Source organism: Phaenicophaeus curvirostris, chromosome 1 (genome assembly GCF_032191515.1).
Source record: "Phaenicophaeus curvirostris isolate KB17595 chromosome 1, BPBGC_Pcur_1.0, whole genome shotgun sequence".
NCBI classification, from domain to species: domain Eukaryota; kingdom Metazoa; phylum Chordata; class Aves; order Cuculiformes; family Cuculidae; genus Phaenicophaeus; species Phaenicophaeus curvirostris.
Genome location: NC_091392.1, coordinates 66,845,207 through 66,861,649, shown reverse-complemented (window position 1 = coordinate 66,861,649; position 16,443 = coordinate 66,845,207). Strand labels below are relative to the sequence as shown.

The 16,443-nt window shown below is 42.6% G+C and overlaps 2 protein-coding genes across 9 annotated transcripts in view; one reads left to right on the top strand and one right to left on the bottom strand.

Moving 5' to 3' along the window:
- The window catches only part of BCL2L13 (BCL2 like 13), a 44,928-nt gene extending 30,218 nt beyond the window's left edge, over positions 1 to 14,710 (bottom strand). Inside the window, exons 1-2 of one of the 2 annotated variants that reach the window (XM_069861086.1) lie at positions 14,527 to 14,710; positions 8,134 to 8,326 (exon numbers count right to left, since the gene is read on the bottom strand). In XM_069861086.1, the coding sequence (XP_069717187.1) occupies positions 8,134 to 8,257 (124 nt within the window). In that variant the 5' untranslated portion in view covers positions 8,258 to 8,326; positions 14,527 to 14,710. Of the gene's footprint in view, positions 1 to 8,133; positions 8,327 to 12,570; positions 12,704 to 14,526 lie in introns of those variants that run through there. The other variant, XM_069861095.1, reaches the window with a different exon arrangement.
- The window catches only part of MICAL3 (microtubule associated monooxygenase, calponin and LIM domain containing 3), a 571,168-nt gene that overhangs the window by 240,108 nt on the left and 314,617 nt on the right, over positions 1 to 16,443 (top strand). The window lies entirely within an intron of this gene.

Below are 16,443 nucleotides of genomic sequence, written 5' to 3'. Positions count from 1 at the left end.
ACTGTTTCTTACGGATGTACTGATGACCCTCCAACCTATCTCACCTTTTCATGCACCTACACCAACTGCCTACGGCTCCACCTGGCCATCTAGACATTGTTCTGCTCCATGGCCAGTCTTCACTTGATTGAATAAAGTAAAAGGTAAAAGATTTATATCTATAATGTTTGTATCACCTGACTTTGTATCTTCCTCATCACTCAAGTTTCACATTCAAATCCTCAGTTAAGTCCTGCAACACCCAGTGGAGCTTTTTGCCATGTCTCCCTTCATTCCTGCTTTGATGACACTAAATCATAATTTGGTGGCCTTCTGAATGACTGCCTGTTGCCTTTGGTTCATCTCTAATTCTGTTTCAACTCACTAAGTGCTGTATTGCCTTCCTCTCTCCTCCACAATGGACACACAGAAAGTATCACTAGTTTTTGTATGACTGTAAAAACCATGAAGGCAACAATACCAGTTAACACACACAGATGTGCAGGTATTTTCTGTATTTAAAAAAAAAACACTAGACAATAAGCTTGCAAGGTCTTCTGCATTTGAAGAATACGTTAAAAGTCCAAGGAAACAACCCACTGAATGTGTGCTAATACTTAAAAAAACAGTGCTTACTAGACAGCTGTGAGACAAAAGTCATTCTAAACCAGTGTACGACACAGTGTAAAAAGTTTACTGTGTAAACAGTTCAAATGAAGGACAGATAGTCAGTTTAATTTCATTTTATTTAACCTCACAGTGAGATCATCATCGCTGTGTTCAGAGTAACTTCAGCTTCTTAAATCCCTTCTCAAATAGTCTCCTGTAGCCACTCTGAACAATAAATTTCAGAGAGGAGCAAACTGTTCCTCCTTTTGGTTAATGAACACTCAACTAATGCCTTGTCAGACCCTTTAAGGTCGCCTCTTTGAATGAATGAACCACTGCTTCACAGTCAAGTGCAACAAGTATAGGCAAGTACAAACCCTTATTTTAACCTGTGCTTCACCCTGTATATGGAAAGGATGAGGGTATTCAGAAGAGCGCCTGTTCTCACGGGACTAACGTGATGATGATCACACATGACAAGCTGTCATATTTGATAATAAGTCATTTGGAAAATGGAAGGAAGAGAAATTCCATTGCTGCCAGCGTACAAAAGAGCTGTTTAGATAATCAGCGCTGCAGTCAATGGTTTCCATCTCGTAACACCCACAACTTTGCAGCAGCTGCTGATTCCAACAGCACCTGACTATTCAGTCATGCCAAAACATCAAAAACTTACCCATGCTGAACCAGTGACTTTGCACTGTTTATTCCCCAGTTTATCAATGGACTTCAGCATTCTGCAACTCCTGTATGTTGACAGCTACCAACAAAAATTGTACCCAGTGTTGGAGAGCAGTGTATTCCAATAGCAAAGGTCCTAGGCAAGAGGAATCTTCTTCCCCTTTAGACAACTTCCAAGACAGTTTGCAAACAGACAAAATAAAACAGTAAAAATAGCTTCTAGCAGGTGAGAAAATATTTTCAATGTTTAATAATGCAAATGACCACACCAGAAATAGTACTTGTAAGATTTATAAACGCCAAATGCTTTTCTATGCTGACAAAACAGGTTTGGCTATTGAGGCCTTTCGGTAAACTTACTCTGAAAGGCCTCTTTCCAACTCAAGACACAACAAATCTCTGTTCCACAGTCTTACATGAAGAAGTAAGTGCATTCTACTTTCTATTCATGGAATTAATGTTCCTTTTTGCTTATGTGTTCTTGTTAAATGTTGTTTTTCAGGTGTTTGGAAGTCACCTGCAAAGCACGGGCAAGTGTATTCTAAAAGTCCATAAAGAACTGCATCACTGCCAATCAGACAGTGTTATGACTACTAAACAAATGTAATACTTTAGTAAAACTCTACCAATAAAGTCATTCCAGATGTTTAGTAACGATAAAGACTAACAGGTTCCCCAGCTTTCATCCCAGGAGAAGGAGGGATGCGAAGTCATTCATAAGACCTAGAGCATCTGCACATCTGTTTCTACAGTGTTTGTGTCTAACTACAGTTAACATAAGACAACAGCAACCATAAGGAGAGACTTGAAAGGTGTTACACCTTTTTAGTTCAAGTGAATCCAAGGCCAATGAAAAAGAAAGGCTTTGATGTCACAGATTGCTTTCCATTTTTTTTCTTTCATGCTTCTAATTTTAATTTACTGATATCTCTTGTTTCAAGTTCTCCTAGGTCTCTATATAAACTTCTGTATAGTCAACATCGACATAAAAATTTACTTGCAGTATGATTCTAGTATTTCTTTAGCACAGAATCATAGAATCATTTAGGTTGGAAAAGACCTTTAAGACCATCAAGTCTAAACATAAACCAGGACGGCGATTAGATGTGATGCCACTGGATGGGCCACGTGGAGTCTGCAGCCCTGACTACCTCTGTCATTCTCCCTTGTTTTAAGTTGCCCCATCTGCCAAATCAGCATGGACACAGGCCACACCCTACACTTTTTAAAACAGTGAGAATAAGTAAGTATCTAAAATCTCTGCAAACACTAAGAAGTGACAAAAGCATGAGAAATCTCTTTCTATGTGCATTCACGTTTCCTTTAAAGAAAAGTATATCCATTACCCAGTAAATTTCCAAACACAGACTACTGTACCTCAATGTAGCCCTTCATTTGCAAAACATTTAAAAGCAGCTCTTGATAAATCATAAGAAGGCTCAGCTTAGAAGAAACTTAAGAAGTCCAAAATACTAAGACGAAAAAGAGACTAGACATTGCCAACTTGTAGTCAATTTTCTTTGTGAGCAGAGAGGATGCTTAATTAAGCGTGAATTCACATTCCTGGAGGGACCACCTCTTTCTTCTCCAAGTCACACCCCGAAACCTCCTTTCCTTGCCTCCGTTCAAGAAATAACTACCTCATTACCATAATCTGGACTGGTCTGACCTACAATGTGCCCCTTTTCAGCCAAAGCAGGCGTGTTTTGACTTAACAGGAAAGTTTCTAAGGAATTAGTTATTCCTAAGCTAAAAACACCTCAAAAAACTCTTTGATTTTGCACAGACCAACAGTAGGTAAAATGAATGGCATGTGAAGACACAGGGATCGAGCTCAAAGAAAACCACAAGATTCTACAACAGCCACTCCAAGTGCCACCTGACGACAGAAAAACTTGCAACAAAAGGTATCCCACCCATGACAGTCAAAACCATAATACAAAAGGGGTACTACAATTATATTTGGATGGCCACTAAGGAGCCTTGAGCTCACCCACAATGGATGAAACTTGACCATCTCTGCCTACCTACACAGGTATTTCCTGAAATATAACATTTCACTTCTAACCAAAGCAAGTGAACAAATAAATGCAAAACCCCTTTCTCTGTGACCCAGCGCTGCTCAGCTGTAAGAAATCTGTGTGGGAAACCATTAAAATGCCTTGATCACTGACTATATACAACACCTCACAGAGCAATTCCAAACGAGATAACAAATAGCCAAAAGAACATTGTGTACGATAAATGGATGAAAGTACTGTGCATAGCATGCACCTTGGGGAAACAGCACAGCTGACAAAACCTTGCTCACTGTTTGAGAAATCTATGCCACCACACAGTAGTGGCACTGATTATAAATCTTCCAAATACTATGTGAGCTAAGGGATTATTTCGGATTTCTCATTCTGTCAAGGAGAACACAGAAAAATTACTGTCCTTCAGAACCTTCATTACAGCCACAGGCTCATGGGATGGGGAAGTACATTAAAAAACAGAGATATACTAAAAGTTTTGCCTTGATTAAACACAAAGCAGCATTTATACTAAAAATACTTGGACTCACTTATAAAGTAAGTAGTACTAACAGCTGCAACAGACTGGAAGCTTCTGTAATGAGCGTGAAATCTGTGGGGGGAAAAAGTATATCTGTTTTCCAATATGTGATATTTATTTTCTGTGTATGAACCTGTAATTATAGATACTACAAGAGCTTCCACACGTTTTACGTAATTGTACTTGGCTGTTGGGTCAAACCACATGAACTTACAGAGGCCATACCTTAATGCGTGTGTTTTGTCAGATTTATCCAAGCAATCTGTATTATTCACCTACCTGAAAACCTACCAAAAAGTAACAGAATTTACTGCTAATGGACTTGAATGTAAATAAACTAAAGGGAGTGCTATGCAGAATCCCTATTCTGCCAAAACTGTAAGAGGAAAAATCTCTCCAACTAGTGCCCATGTAAGTTTGCTAGATTTTCCTTGGGAGACACTGAAATCCACTACAGAACACTATAGAGCTGTAACGTTAAAGACTGATTTGTCCAACGAAACCATCTTTTCTTCAAGAGCCCAGAATACTGCAGAGTGTTCTCTCTTCAGCCCCTGCACTGAAAAGAAGCTATCTAAATAAAACTTGCAAAGTAGTACTCACATGTTGACTTAGATTGACCTTTGCTTGAAGCCGGAGTGGTTTTAGCTCTTGTAATTAAAGCCATCTTTCTAGCAACAAAATCAAGACCAGCCAAGAGATCCAAAAGGAAATGCAGTGAGGTAATTTTCTACGTAATTTGTCTAAGTTGTCTCTTCACTAAAGAAAATCCCTCTGAAAACCATCAGTCTGGTAAAGCACATTATGTCTGCAAAAAACGAGAAGTTTTAACATGAAATCTAACAAGTATCTTAAAGATTTACTCTAAGCTGAGTATTTTGGAACAAGAAGACATACTTCAGAAAAAGAATTCTCTTGCACAAAATGCAGGAAAGCAGAGCTTTAGGGGAGATGACCATAGGCAGAAAGGAAGGGGAATGGACAGAAGCATTCAATTCCTCCTACGAGTTCTAGCAGAGAGAAAACTACCACTCCTGTTGGGAAAGATCAGGTTTTGGATTGTTTCATTTAATAACCCATTAGATAATCGCTATTTTAACCAGAGTGTTGAAACTTCACTGCAGCCTGGGAGACTGCTGTAGGAGAAGACTCAACAGAAATACTAAAATACTAACTACAGCTAGTGTGCCTTATTTCCCCATGTTCTGTATACATGCTATGGAAAGAGAGAAGCTCTCCAGTGGGTGATAGAAGGTGGCTGTAATTCGGATCCTGCTCTGAACCGCCCTCTAGAGGAGTCCCTTACTCTCCAGTACCAAGGGAGACAAAAGAGGAGACAAAAGAGGTTAACATGGTGAAGAAAATACCAGCCTTCCTGATATCCCCCTCATATTGTAACACAATACAGAAATCGGACAAAGAGTAAGGACTTATTTGGGTTTAAGAGAAATCTATGAAGCAAAAGTACCATATAGCACAGCCAATACCTCATACGAATTAAACACAAATTAGGTAAGTGTTCTGCAACTGAAACGGGCAATAGCCAAATGTCCCTGCTTCATCAACTGTTTCACATGAAAGGTCTGTCAGCATAATAACCAAATTAAAGCAAAATAAGATCAAGTACTTTGTATCAGAATCCTCTCAATTCACAACAAACAACGTTCAGCCATAGTGAATAGAAAGACTAATGAGGAGTGTTTTAAAGTACCACAAAAATCATAAATGAAAGGAATTTGGTATCAGTCAAGACATCATAGAATCATAGAATCACCAGGTTGGAAGAGACTCACCAAATCATTAAGTCCAACCATTCCTATCAAATACTAAACCATGCCCCTCAGCGCCTCGTCCACCCATCCCTTAAACACCTCCAGGGAAGGTGTTTATATCATATCAATGGTTCAAGACACTGCTTGAAAAACACACTGACAAGCACAATACGACACCATACTGTTGTTATCCCTCATACACTTTCCTCATCAAAACACTGAAGCTTCTTCTTATGGGATTCTACACAACAACTGTTAATTCTCCTTTACTGGCTTTCACACTTTTGTTCTAATCGCGTTTCTCAGACCTTGCTTGTTACTGTAATGCCCAGATACTTTCCAGCAGTGCATTAGGCAGTGCAGGTAACGGCCATTACGGCCTGATGCTTCTCTCGCCGACTCCCTAGGGCAGAAGCACATGGAGCAGAGTGCTCTGGTACAGCTCTCCCCAAGTAGGCATCAGCTACGTGACACACAACAAGGAGATACAGACCGTATCTATAAAAGACTTTAAATTCAAAGAAGATGCATACAGTACTTCAAAATAAACACATGGCCCTGACTACACACACCCCTGGAAGTGCAGCTGAAACTACTGTTCAACTATAAGCAATGAGAGAAGAAGTAGGAGAAACAACTTCTAAAAAGTAACTGTCAAACAAATGAAAGCTGCAGGAAGCGTGGAAAGTAGAAAAGCACCAGGAAAAGTGAGTTACGAAAGAATGAAACAAGTCTTAAAGCAGAAGGATAAAGCATTTGCATTTGGTCCAATAACAGCCTGAAGTCCATCCAAAGCATTACAAAACAGAGGGAGAAACTACATGGCATGGAGAAAATTACTTTATATGGAGGCTTTAATCAGAAAACAGAAAAAACACAAAAAGAGAGATCTAATTACAGAGAAAGGTGAACAGGAGAGGAAAAGCTGTGGTCACAGACTGCTTTTGAAAGGGACAGTGGAGGAAATGTAGGAGAATCTCCTGTTAAGAAGGGAAGGTTTAGAGTAACAAAGTGCTCTAAAGCATGGAAAAACAGATTTGAAAGCTATCAATGCTTAGAGTATTTTAATAGCAAATCCAACTACAACCTGCTGTCACATAAGCAATGTAAATAACAACTGAGAAGTCAACTCAACAGTTATTATTTAAACATTTTTTGCTACCAATTTATGAAGTTTCTTTAATTCAAATATTTCTTAGAGGTTTTGGTAACAAGAATCAGTTAAAAGGTTTCCCCTCAATTTGCAAGTATTTCAAAGCCAAATTATTTTTTAAAAAAAGCTCTAGGACTAGCAGTTTCCTTTCTGAACCTTGCACTTATAGAACAAATCAGACTCTTCCACATTGTAGCTTTACATGTGGTCAACGCCTTTCCAGTTATAGCCCAGTATCCCAGATGGGACATTCAGAATGAGACTTTATTGCTAAAATAAACACATTTCCCAACAAAGGTTTTTACGAAACAGCATCTTGGCACTAAGGTGCCTCTCCTTTCATGGCCCACAGAGGCAGTCAAAGTGGAAGTAACAGACACACCTTAAATATATTAAGATTAATTATATATAATAAAACCAGCATATGTGATGTGCTTTAGTGCCAAACTGATAAAATCATTTCTGTCATAACTTTGATGGTATCTTTTCAGGAACTGCTCACTTCATGACAGGTAAGTTCCATAAATGACAAGAGTGTGCATTCTTAAATGCTTGTTAAGAAAAAAGATCCTGAAGACTGTGTTTTTTTAATATGCCTTTCATCAGAGTAAGTTCTGAATCACAGGAACTACTAGTGACAGAAACGTCATTAAGAACTGACACGCCACCAAAACAATCTTGACAAACAACATTGTTTAAGTGCTGGCCACCAGAAAATAAAATGTTACTACCTAGATTTATGTGAAACACAATCGATCAAACATCTTTTGTCTTGCCTCCTATTTATTTAACCTCCTATATGCATAAACCTATTATGGAAGAAAACACCTGACTATCTCACTCCATGTAGTCCTTGACTTCTTAAAACTAAACTAATAAATAGATGCAGCATAGGCTCAGTTAAGCCTCTCATCCCTGCATGGCCACTGACTGGCAATAACAGAAGTGCTAACATAACAGCGCAAAACTACTTAGCATAAGAGATTGCTCAAGTCATTACTCAGGGTTTATCCCAGTAAACACCACTCATCACTGCTTACTTCCACCAGCCCCTCCAAAAAGCATGCATGGGCTCAAATTCTCCAAATGATCCAATGAAGGTAGTATCTATTCATCCTTCCTAACCTGAACACAGCCACTAAAACAGCTTATTTGCTTCATAAACACCAATCAGCCCTGGCAAAGCTCAAAATAAAATGGTAATCTAAATACAAACAGATTTGTTTCCATCAGCATCTCTTCCCTTTATTTGAAATTAACAAAACAAGAGATGCATTACACTAAACATCAGGCTAACATTCTACACCCAACACACAAAATGTTCAAGAACGAATTGCAAAAACAGTTGTATGTGTAAATAGGTATAGGTGAATATGAAAATATTACCTTGGGTTGAAGGAGGAGGAGGATGCTCCTGTGGCTTCTCTTGTGCTAAAAGTCCCAGGTAGCTGAGAACTACGTATTTTGTTTCATAGTGAAATCCTACAGGCACGGCAGTAGAGGACGCCATCGGGTTGGCTTGCAATGCCACAGTGCTCTTATGGGGCACGTAGGGCTTTCTCTGGGTAACGGAGGAAGACTGTAAAAAAAGAGCAGAGATTTTTGTTTGGGTTTTTTTTTTTTATAAGGCTGCACTTGGTCATGAACTTATACATAACAAGGAATAGTGTAACAATTGTGAAGTAATATCCAGGGTTTTGCTCTGATAGTCTATGCATTCTTACTTTAATAAGAACTGTGCAGAGTAAAACCAACTGCCCCCTAGTCCAGTGCCCTGCCTGCCCGATGCCAGCAGTGGCATTTCGCACTCATGCTTGGCATATGTGCTCTCACATTAAAGCAAACTGAACGGTTCCTCACCACATGTCCACCACCTAATGCCTCCCACCTCAATCACACACAAAAATACACATGTCCATGCAAAGAGTTACTGAGGGATTCTGAAGACTTTGAGGAAAAAGACAGGTTCTGAAGAGTCTCTCTTCCCCTAAGCCTCCAACAGGTATTTTCCCAGTCCTCTGCTTTCTCAGATTCTCTATTACGATGCTTAAAAGTTTTAACGCAAAAAAAGTGACCATAATTGCCCCAATTTCATTTTACTGTTCCAACAGCAATAGAAAACATATGGTCAAGACAAGAAATCCCACATTCATTGTAGGGACTGGAGGAACAGATGGTTGTGTGTCCTGGATTTCTCACCCGGACATTAATACTTATGAAGCAGAAATCCATACCTAATGACAACATCCGACCAAATAACTTTCCTGCATTACTGTAATTGTTTTGTCGTTTTTTTCAAACATGCAGATCAGAACAGCAGGAAGACTTAAGGTAGAGAGGAATTAAAAATAACCATAAAGGATAAAGTAAAAAAAAAGAAAAAAAAAAGCTCAGAAATCAACATGGAAGTGGGAAAACGTCACACAACAGATTGAAAGGAAGTTTCAGATTAACTGGCTCTTCATATTAGTAACAGTCTGGATAACTACTTTCAACGCACTAGCAACTTAATGAATCAAATAATAATATTTAGGGCATTAAGATAAACTCTCAAAATTAAGTTCCCTATAACTTCTAAGAGTCATTCCTAAACATGTAATAGTCCATTCTTGGCCATCAGAATGGATGTCTAAACGAAAGGCATGCAAGCAAGTTCATGCTACAGAATAGCTACTTAACAGGCACTGAAGGAGCTAGACAATTTGCTACTGTGGGACTACAGTTATATTTAGAAGAAAAAAATTAAACCAAGTTTAACATTTAAAGCAGTGAGAATGAGAAAAATGCTATACACAAGGAACAGAAGTTGGAACATCTAAAGAAGGTACCCAATTATGCTGAAAATGCCTAGAGACTAACTGAGAGAACCACACTCCCAAAACAAGCACAATGTGCAAATGTAGATTAAAACTAGTACTGATAAACAGAGTGAGCAAAAGCAACGCATTGACCTGTCTAAGCTATGCAAGATGTCTGGGCTAACTTCTAACACCCCTCCTCCCTGGAAAGGAATTCAGATTAATAGCAGTACAACTGGTTACTGAGGATAAACAGAACTCCAACTGTGCTGTGGCATGGTTACTGCGTGAGTAGGTAGCTTGGCAAAGAAAAGTCTACCCATCAAAATAAAGCTGCAGAAGGAAAAGAGTTGGTGTAAAACTGGCTAAATGTTTTTTTCTTTAATCTTTAGCAACTCTAGTTTCTGAAATGCATTCAGTACTGAAAACAGAAGAGGACCCTCTCACTGAAGACTGCACTCTGCAAGCCCTGCCTCTTGCCATGTACTTCAAAACGCCTGAAATCCTTTACCAGAAAGATCAGGTAAGTCTTTGCTGCAGCTTGAACTGAAGTAGTGATTTATATGGGAAGGAATTAATGTCAAAACTTTGAGTCAACACTCATCCCCTTTCCCTTGGAGCAGTAATTCTACATTTATGTTGCCTCTTCCACCCCAGAGTGCTCTACAGGCCACATACCGTGCTTCAGAAACATAAGAAATTATAGCAGATACTGCAAAATACACAGTTACCCTTCAGCCACTTCCATAAACTGAGACTTTCATAAAGCTGTGAGATCTGGAAAAAACAACTGCTCAGAAGACTTTAGGTTCCTTCAACAACAGGTCTGCTTTTCAGACCAAATCCCCAGATGCCATCGCCACATCACATCTTCACACCACTAGATGTGAAAGATGCCATTCACCAAAAAGCAAAAGATTCTTAGCACATTTCAGTTCTGGTTTGTTCAGTAGAGATAAACAGTTTTGAAACCAATACACTTCTTGCATCATCTACATAGTGAATGGGAGCCCTTCCAGACAACCCAAACAATTCTGTCCTGAAAGAATCAGTCTGACAGATGGTCCAGAGACATCCAGACCCTACACTGTGGATCAAAGTACAAGTCTGAATATATAACAAAGGTTATTCTTCAAAACATAATTCCAAATCAATGCAGAAAATGAAAGAAAAAAAAACAATTGATCAAAACAAGCATGAGACTCCATAACAGCACAGCAATCCATGTGAAACAGTGAGGTCTAATTCACAAAAATTTCAGCATGCTTAGCTCAGCACCTCTGGAGGGAGGAGGTAAAAAAAAAAAAAGAGAGAGAATCAGACCACAGTGTATTTAAATACTGGTCAATGTTTCCCTGGGAAAAATTTGAAGAAAAAAGCTTTGGATTAAAAAAGTAAGCACTTTAGTCGATATATTCAGAGAGGTTTTACACTGAAATGAGAAGAGAGACCTGAGAACCTGAATGGAAAACGTATCTTCAGCTTCACATAAAAGAATGTCGGGCTGGAAAAGCACTTCAGAATCACTGGTCCTCCTCTGAGAGGAGCCCGCAGCACAGCAACTGAATTACTCATTTGAATTGTGAATGACTGGTATTGTTTACAAAAAGAAATAGAGAAATATTGACTCAGATACTGTAAATATATGAGAAAAGGCCATTTTTCAGGAATGAGTGGGATTAAAAAAAGGACATGCAGCTTGAGAGAGACCAGATCAGGGGAAGGAGAGCTTTCCACTACAGGAGCAAAATGGAAAAGAGCCCAGAACTGTTTAAGAGAATAAGACAAAGGCTTGTAGGGGAGATGTAAAAGAGCGGAGAAAATAAGGCATTATAGAGACTATATAAACCTCAAAGTTAGAGGGCTACTTCTGGTGTTACGCATTCCTGCAAGAATACTGCCTCTTAAAAACCTAAAGAGATCAAAATTATTATCATTTACATAAAATCTCACCCTTCTCAACTCCTGCACACTTAGGAGAATGAAAGGCTATACCTGTTGAAGCTTACTTAGCCTGCTATTCCTCCAACCCTGCTGTCACTTGTTTCACGTGGGCTGAGCTGCTCAACCGACCTGAGAACAGCAGCTCCAGCCAGACTGACATTTCCTCATGCAATCTGTCACATCCTAATCCACAGAAGAGTTATTTGCTAGATAACGAGCAACCCAAGCCTACCCATGCATAGCGTGAATATAATCCCCTGGTGATAAGGCTTTGCCATGTTTCAGTCCTTACCTGCAAAATCCTAGCGTGTATCAAGGCGCACTTACCACGCCATCATTCAAAACAGAACAGGCAACAGCATCACGATGCTGGCGTAAGAACAGTTCACCAGCTGCCACCAACATCCACCGCGCATCTATTTGACTGGTGCAGGTCAGAGACTTGCCTTTTGCATTTAGAGCTGTAGCCTTATGAAGTATTTTGTTGCATGTTCATAAGCAAAACAGTAAGTGATCAATATTGCTACCAATTTCTAATGCACTAAAAACACAGGTCCAGAAGCAACAGCGCAGTCACAGATTGCCTTCTTTTTACAAATACTACCACCACCACGACCATAGTTAGGTCCCACTTGAAAAGGGAGTCAGTCTAGGGTTGGATGCAGTTCCCAGCCACCGCTCAACCAAGCCTCACTTACCAGCTACAAACTTGAACATCCTAGATCCCCACTCTAGCTGAATACTTCCTGCTGCTGGACAATTATTTCAAAGCAAGTATGACTGCAGTCAGCAAGTATTCATCCAAGCACAGCCAGGAAGATTTACCAAGGTAACAAAACAGCAGCACTGGAGTTTAAATCATATATAGGGCAACGTGTCACCAATACTCTCACAGGTTTGAGTCATCCTTCTGCTATCAATCTCGGCAACAGGTAACCACTCCAAGTACACTCTAGTCTACCACCTTACATTTACACGGTGTTCTTGATCCAAACGTACCAGACTCCAAGGAGTTGCAGGCCTACAAAACCACAACCTGTATCGACAAGATGGAAAACACTCAAGCGCTCTGCAACCTTACCAGAAGGCTTGCGTGGAGATTTTGGATGAGGCTTGCGTGTGCCGACTAGTTTAACCTTGCAGCACTCTGTCTCTGAAAACACGTAACAGCTAAGGCTTTCCACATCAACCAATTGTGATCAAATTGAAAGATAAAATCTTGGAGTATTTTTCCTACAATATAAGATGGTATGACTATGAGATTTTTTTAATACCCTAAGAACTATCAATTTCAAATATGTCAATTTCTACTGGAAATGAATCAATATCACATCCATTACTGATCCTCTAGTGGCACTTAATGGGTACAAGCACTGAGAAATACCAGTCGTTCATCTGGGCAGTGGTTTTAGCTGGGCTTAGAGGGAAATGTAATTAAGTGATCATTCCAGCAAAACGGCTTGGTTTCTAAGAAGAACAAAGTCTGTGGGAGTTGTCTACTGTAAAGGTTCTCAGTCTTTTCCAGCTTTAAACCGTCTTACTATTATTAAATGACTTACTTATTATTAAATGACTACAAACCCAGCTCTGATAAACAAGCTTTCATTTGCAGCCCTTTTTAATTTGCCAAGTGCTACTCGGATCCGAAAGCGAATGAGGGGATGGGCAGAAACCCTGGACTGGCTTATGAATTTTCAGCAGCGCCAGGGAGAAACGCAGGCGAGCAGAGCATGCAGTGTAAGCTACTCAGTTACTACGGCGATGAATGAGATATTTATATCCAGGCAGAAACGGCGAGGAGCAAAAAAAAGCCGGGATGAGTCAGCCGAGCCGCCGGGGTCCAGGCGGGAGCCACCGCCTGAGGGGCGGCCGGGCGGCTCCGCCTGTAGCCCGGTCACCGGGGGAGCGAGAGGGGAGACGGGGACAGGGAGAGGAGGGGAAGAAAAGGAGGGGAAGAAAAGGAGGGGAAGAAAAGGAGGGGAAGAAAAGGAGGGGAAGAAAAGGAGGGGAAGAAAAGGAGGGGAAGAAAAGGAGGGGAAGAAAAGGAGGGGAAGAAAAGGAGGGGAAGAAAAGGAGGGGAAGAAAAGGAGGGGAAGAAAAGGAGGGGAAGAAAAGGAGGGGAAGAAAAGGAGGGGAAGAAAAGGAGGGGAAGAAAAGGAGGGGAAGAAAAGGAGGGGAAGAAAAGGAGGGGAAGAAAAGGAGGGGAAGAAAAGGAGGGGAAGAAAAGGAGGGGAAGAAAAGGAGGGGAAGAAAAGGAGGGGAAGAAAAGGAGGGGAAGAAAAGGAGGGGAAGAAAAGGAGGGGAAGAAAAGGAGGGGAAGAAAAGGAGGGGAAGAAAAGGAGGGGAAGAAAAGGAGGGGAAGAAAAGGAGGGGAAGAAAAGGAGGGGAAGAAAAGGAGGGGAAGAAAAGGAGGGGAAGAAAAGGAGGGGAAGAAAAGGAGGGGAAGAAAAGGAGGGGAAGAAAAGGAGGGGAAGAAAAGGAGGGGAAGAAAAGGAGGGGAAGAAAAGGAGGGGAAGAAAAGGAGGGGGAGGGGGAAAGGGGGAGGAAGAAAAGGGGAGGAGAAAGAGGAGGAAAAACGGAGGGAGGGGAAAAAGGGGGGAGAAAAAAATGGGGGAAGGGAGGTGATGGAGAGGAAAGAAAAAATGGGAAGGGGAAAAGGGAAGTGGGGGAAAAGGAGGGGAAGGGGGAAAAGGAGGGGAAGGGGGAAAAGGAGGGGAAGGGGGAAAAGGAGGGGAAGGGGGAAAAGGAGGGGAAGGGGGAAAAAGGAAGGGGGAAAAAGGAAGGGGAAAAAGGAAGGGGAAAAAGGAAGGGGAAAAAGGAAGGGGAAGGGGAAAAAAGCCAAGAAAGGGAAGGGGGGATAGAAGGGGAGGGGGCGGGGTCTCAGGCGCGGGCCCCGCCCCCAGAGAACACGCGCCCGGGGTGGGGGGGATGCGCACGCGCCCCCCCCCCCCGCCCTTCCCCGAGCGCGAAGGGTAAATCTATTAATCAACAGATCAATAAATGAATCGCGCGCGCTCCCGGCCCCCTTCTTCCTCACCTGCGAGCGCGGCGGGGCCAAGCGGCTCCGGTTCGGTTCGGTCCGGCCGGGGTCGGGTCGGGTCTGAGGGGGGGGGCGGGGTGGGGAGAGGGCGTTGTCGGTGAGGGGGCGCGCGCGGCGGCGCGAGCTCCTGCCCTAATTGGCCTCCAGCGCCGCCGCCGCCGCCGCCGCCGCCATGATGGAGGGGCGGGGAGGAGGGGGAGGGAGAACGGGGGGGGGCACGCGTCACTGCGCGCGCCGCGGGGCGGGGCGCCGCTCCGGCCACGTGACCTCCCCCCCGCGTGTGGCGGGAAAGGGCGGTGGGGAGCGGGGTGGGAGGGGCGGAGGGTCTTGGGGGACTCTGGGAGCGACCTCCATCAGCCGTGGGCAGCCAGGCAATGTGGGGCGTGTGTCACTGACACGCGTGGGGATAGAATCATAGAATCATAGAATAACCAGGTTGGAAGAGACCCACCGGATCATCGAGTCCAACCATTCCTATCAAACACTAAACCATGCCCCTCAGCACCTCATCCACCTGCACCTTAAACATCTCCAGGGAAGGTGACTCAACCACCTCCCTGGGCAGCCTCTTCCAGTGCCCAATGACCCTTTCCGTGAAGAATGTTTTCCTAATGTCCAGCCTAAACCTCCCCTGGTGGAGCTTGAGGCCATTCCCCCTTGTCCTGACCCCTGTCACTTGGGAGAAGAGGCCAGCACCCTCCTCTCTACAACCTCCTTTCAGGTAGTTGTAGAGAGCAATAAGGTCTCCCCTCAGCCTCATCTTCTCCAGGCTAAAGAACCCCAGCTCTCTCAGCCGCTCCTCGTAAGACCTGCTCTCCAGCCCCTTCACCAGCTTTGTTGCTCTTCTCTGGACTCACTCCAGAGTCTCAACATCCTTCTTGTGGTGAGGGGCCCAGAACTGAACACAGGATTCGAGGAGCGGTCTCACCAGTGCCGAGTACAGAGGGAGAATAACCTCCCTGGACCTGCTGGTCACGCCGTTTCTGATACAAGCCAAGATGCCATTGGCCTTCTTGGCCACCTGGGCACACTGCTGATAAATTCCCCCAGAGAACTCAGGCCTGCTCTCTTGCTCTCCAACAACTAATTTTAAAGATGAACTTTGTGATAGTCAAAACTCTTGGTGATTTGGAGCTTTCGGAGCCAGCTCTGCCTGACCCTGAGACAGGGAGAGACCCCAGGCAGAGGTGATGCCAGCAGCAGAACCTCTGTGCGGCACAGAGCACGCTGCACACAAGGCAGCATCGTCTCCGAAGGATCACCAACACCCTTTGAAAGAGAACACGCTGTGAGAGGGACATTCTGTCTGACTTTCAAAATATACAATTACTTAGATAAAACAGCTCTGCTGGGGAGGGACTGTTCACAAAGGCTTGTAGTGATAAGACGAGGGGCAATGGGTATAAACTGGAGAGGGGCGGATTTAGACGAGACATAAGGGGGAAATTCTTCACTATGAGAGTGGTGAGGCCCTGGCACAAGTTGTCCAGAGAAGTTGTGGCTGCCCCATCCTTGAAGGTGTTTAAGGCCAAGTTGGATGGGACCTTGGGCAGCCTGATCTAGTGGGAGGTGTCTCCACCCATGGCAGGGGGGTTGGAACCGTTCTATGATTCTACTTTAGCTTAAATAATAATTTTTAAAAATCTACTTTCTGTAATAGTAACCACTTCTTGTATCAGACTCTGACCCTCTGCCCTGGTGACACCACATCTGGAGTGCTGTGTTTGGCAAAGTGCCAAAATACGTGTTTTCTCATTGCATTGTGACATCATTTCAGTATGATGAAAAAAAATTGCACACACATTTTTATAGCAAGAGTAATCACATTTTTTTTTTTAAAAAAAGGCATAGTAAAAATTAAAGAAATAGAAACAAGCCATAAGGAAGCACGGATATGCCTAAATTAACTTTGTC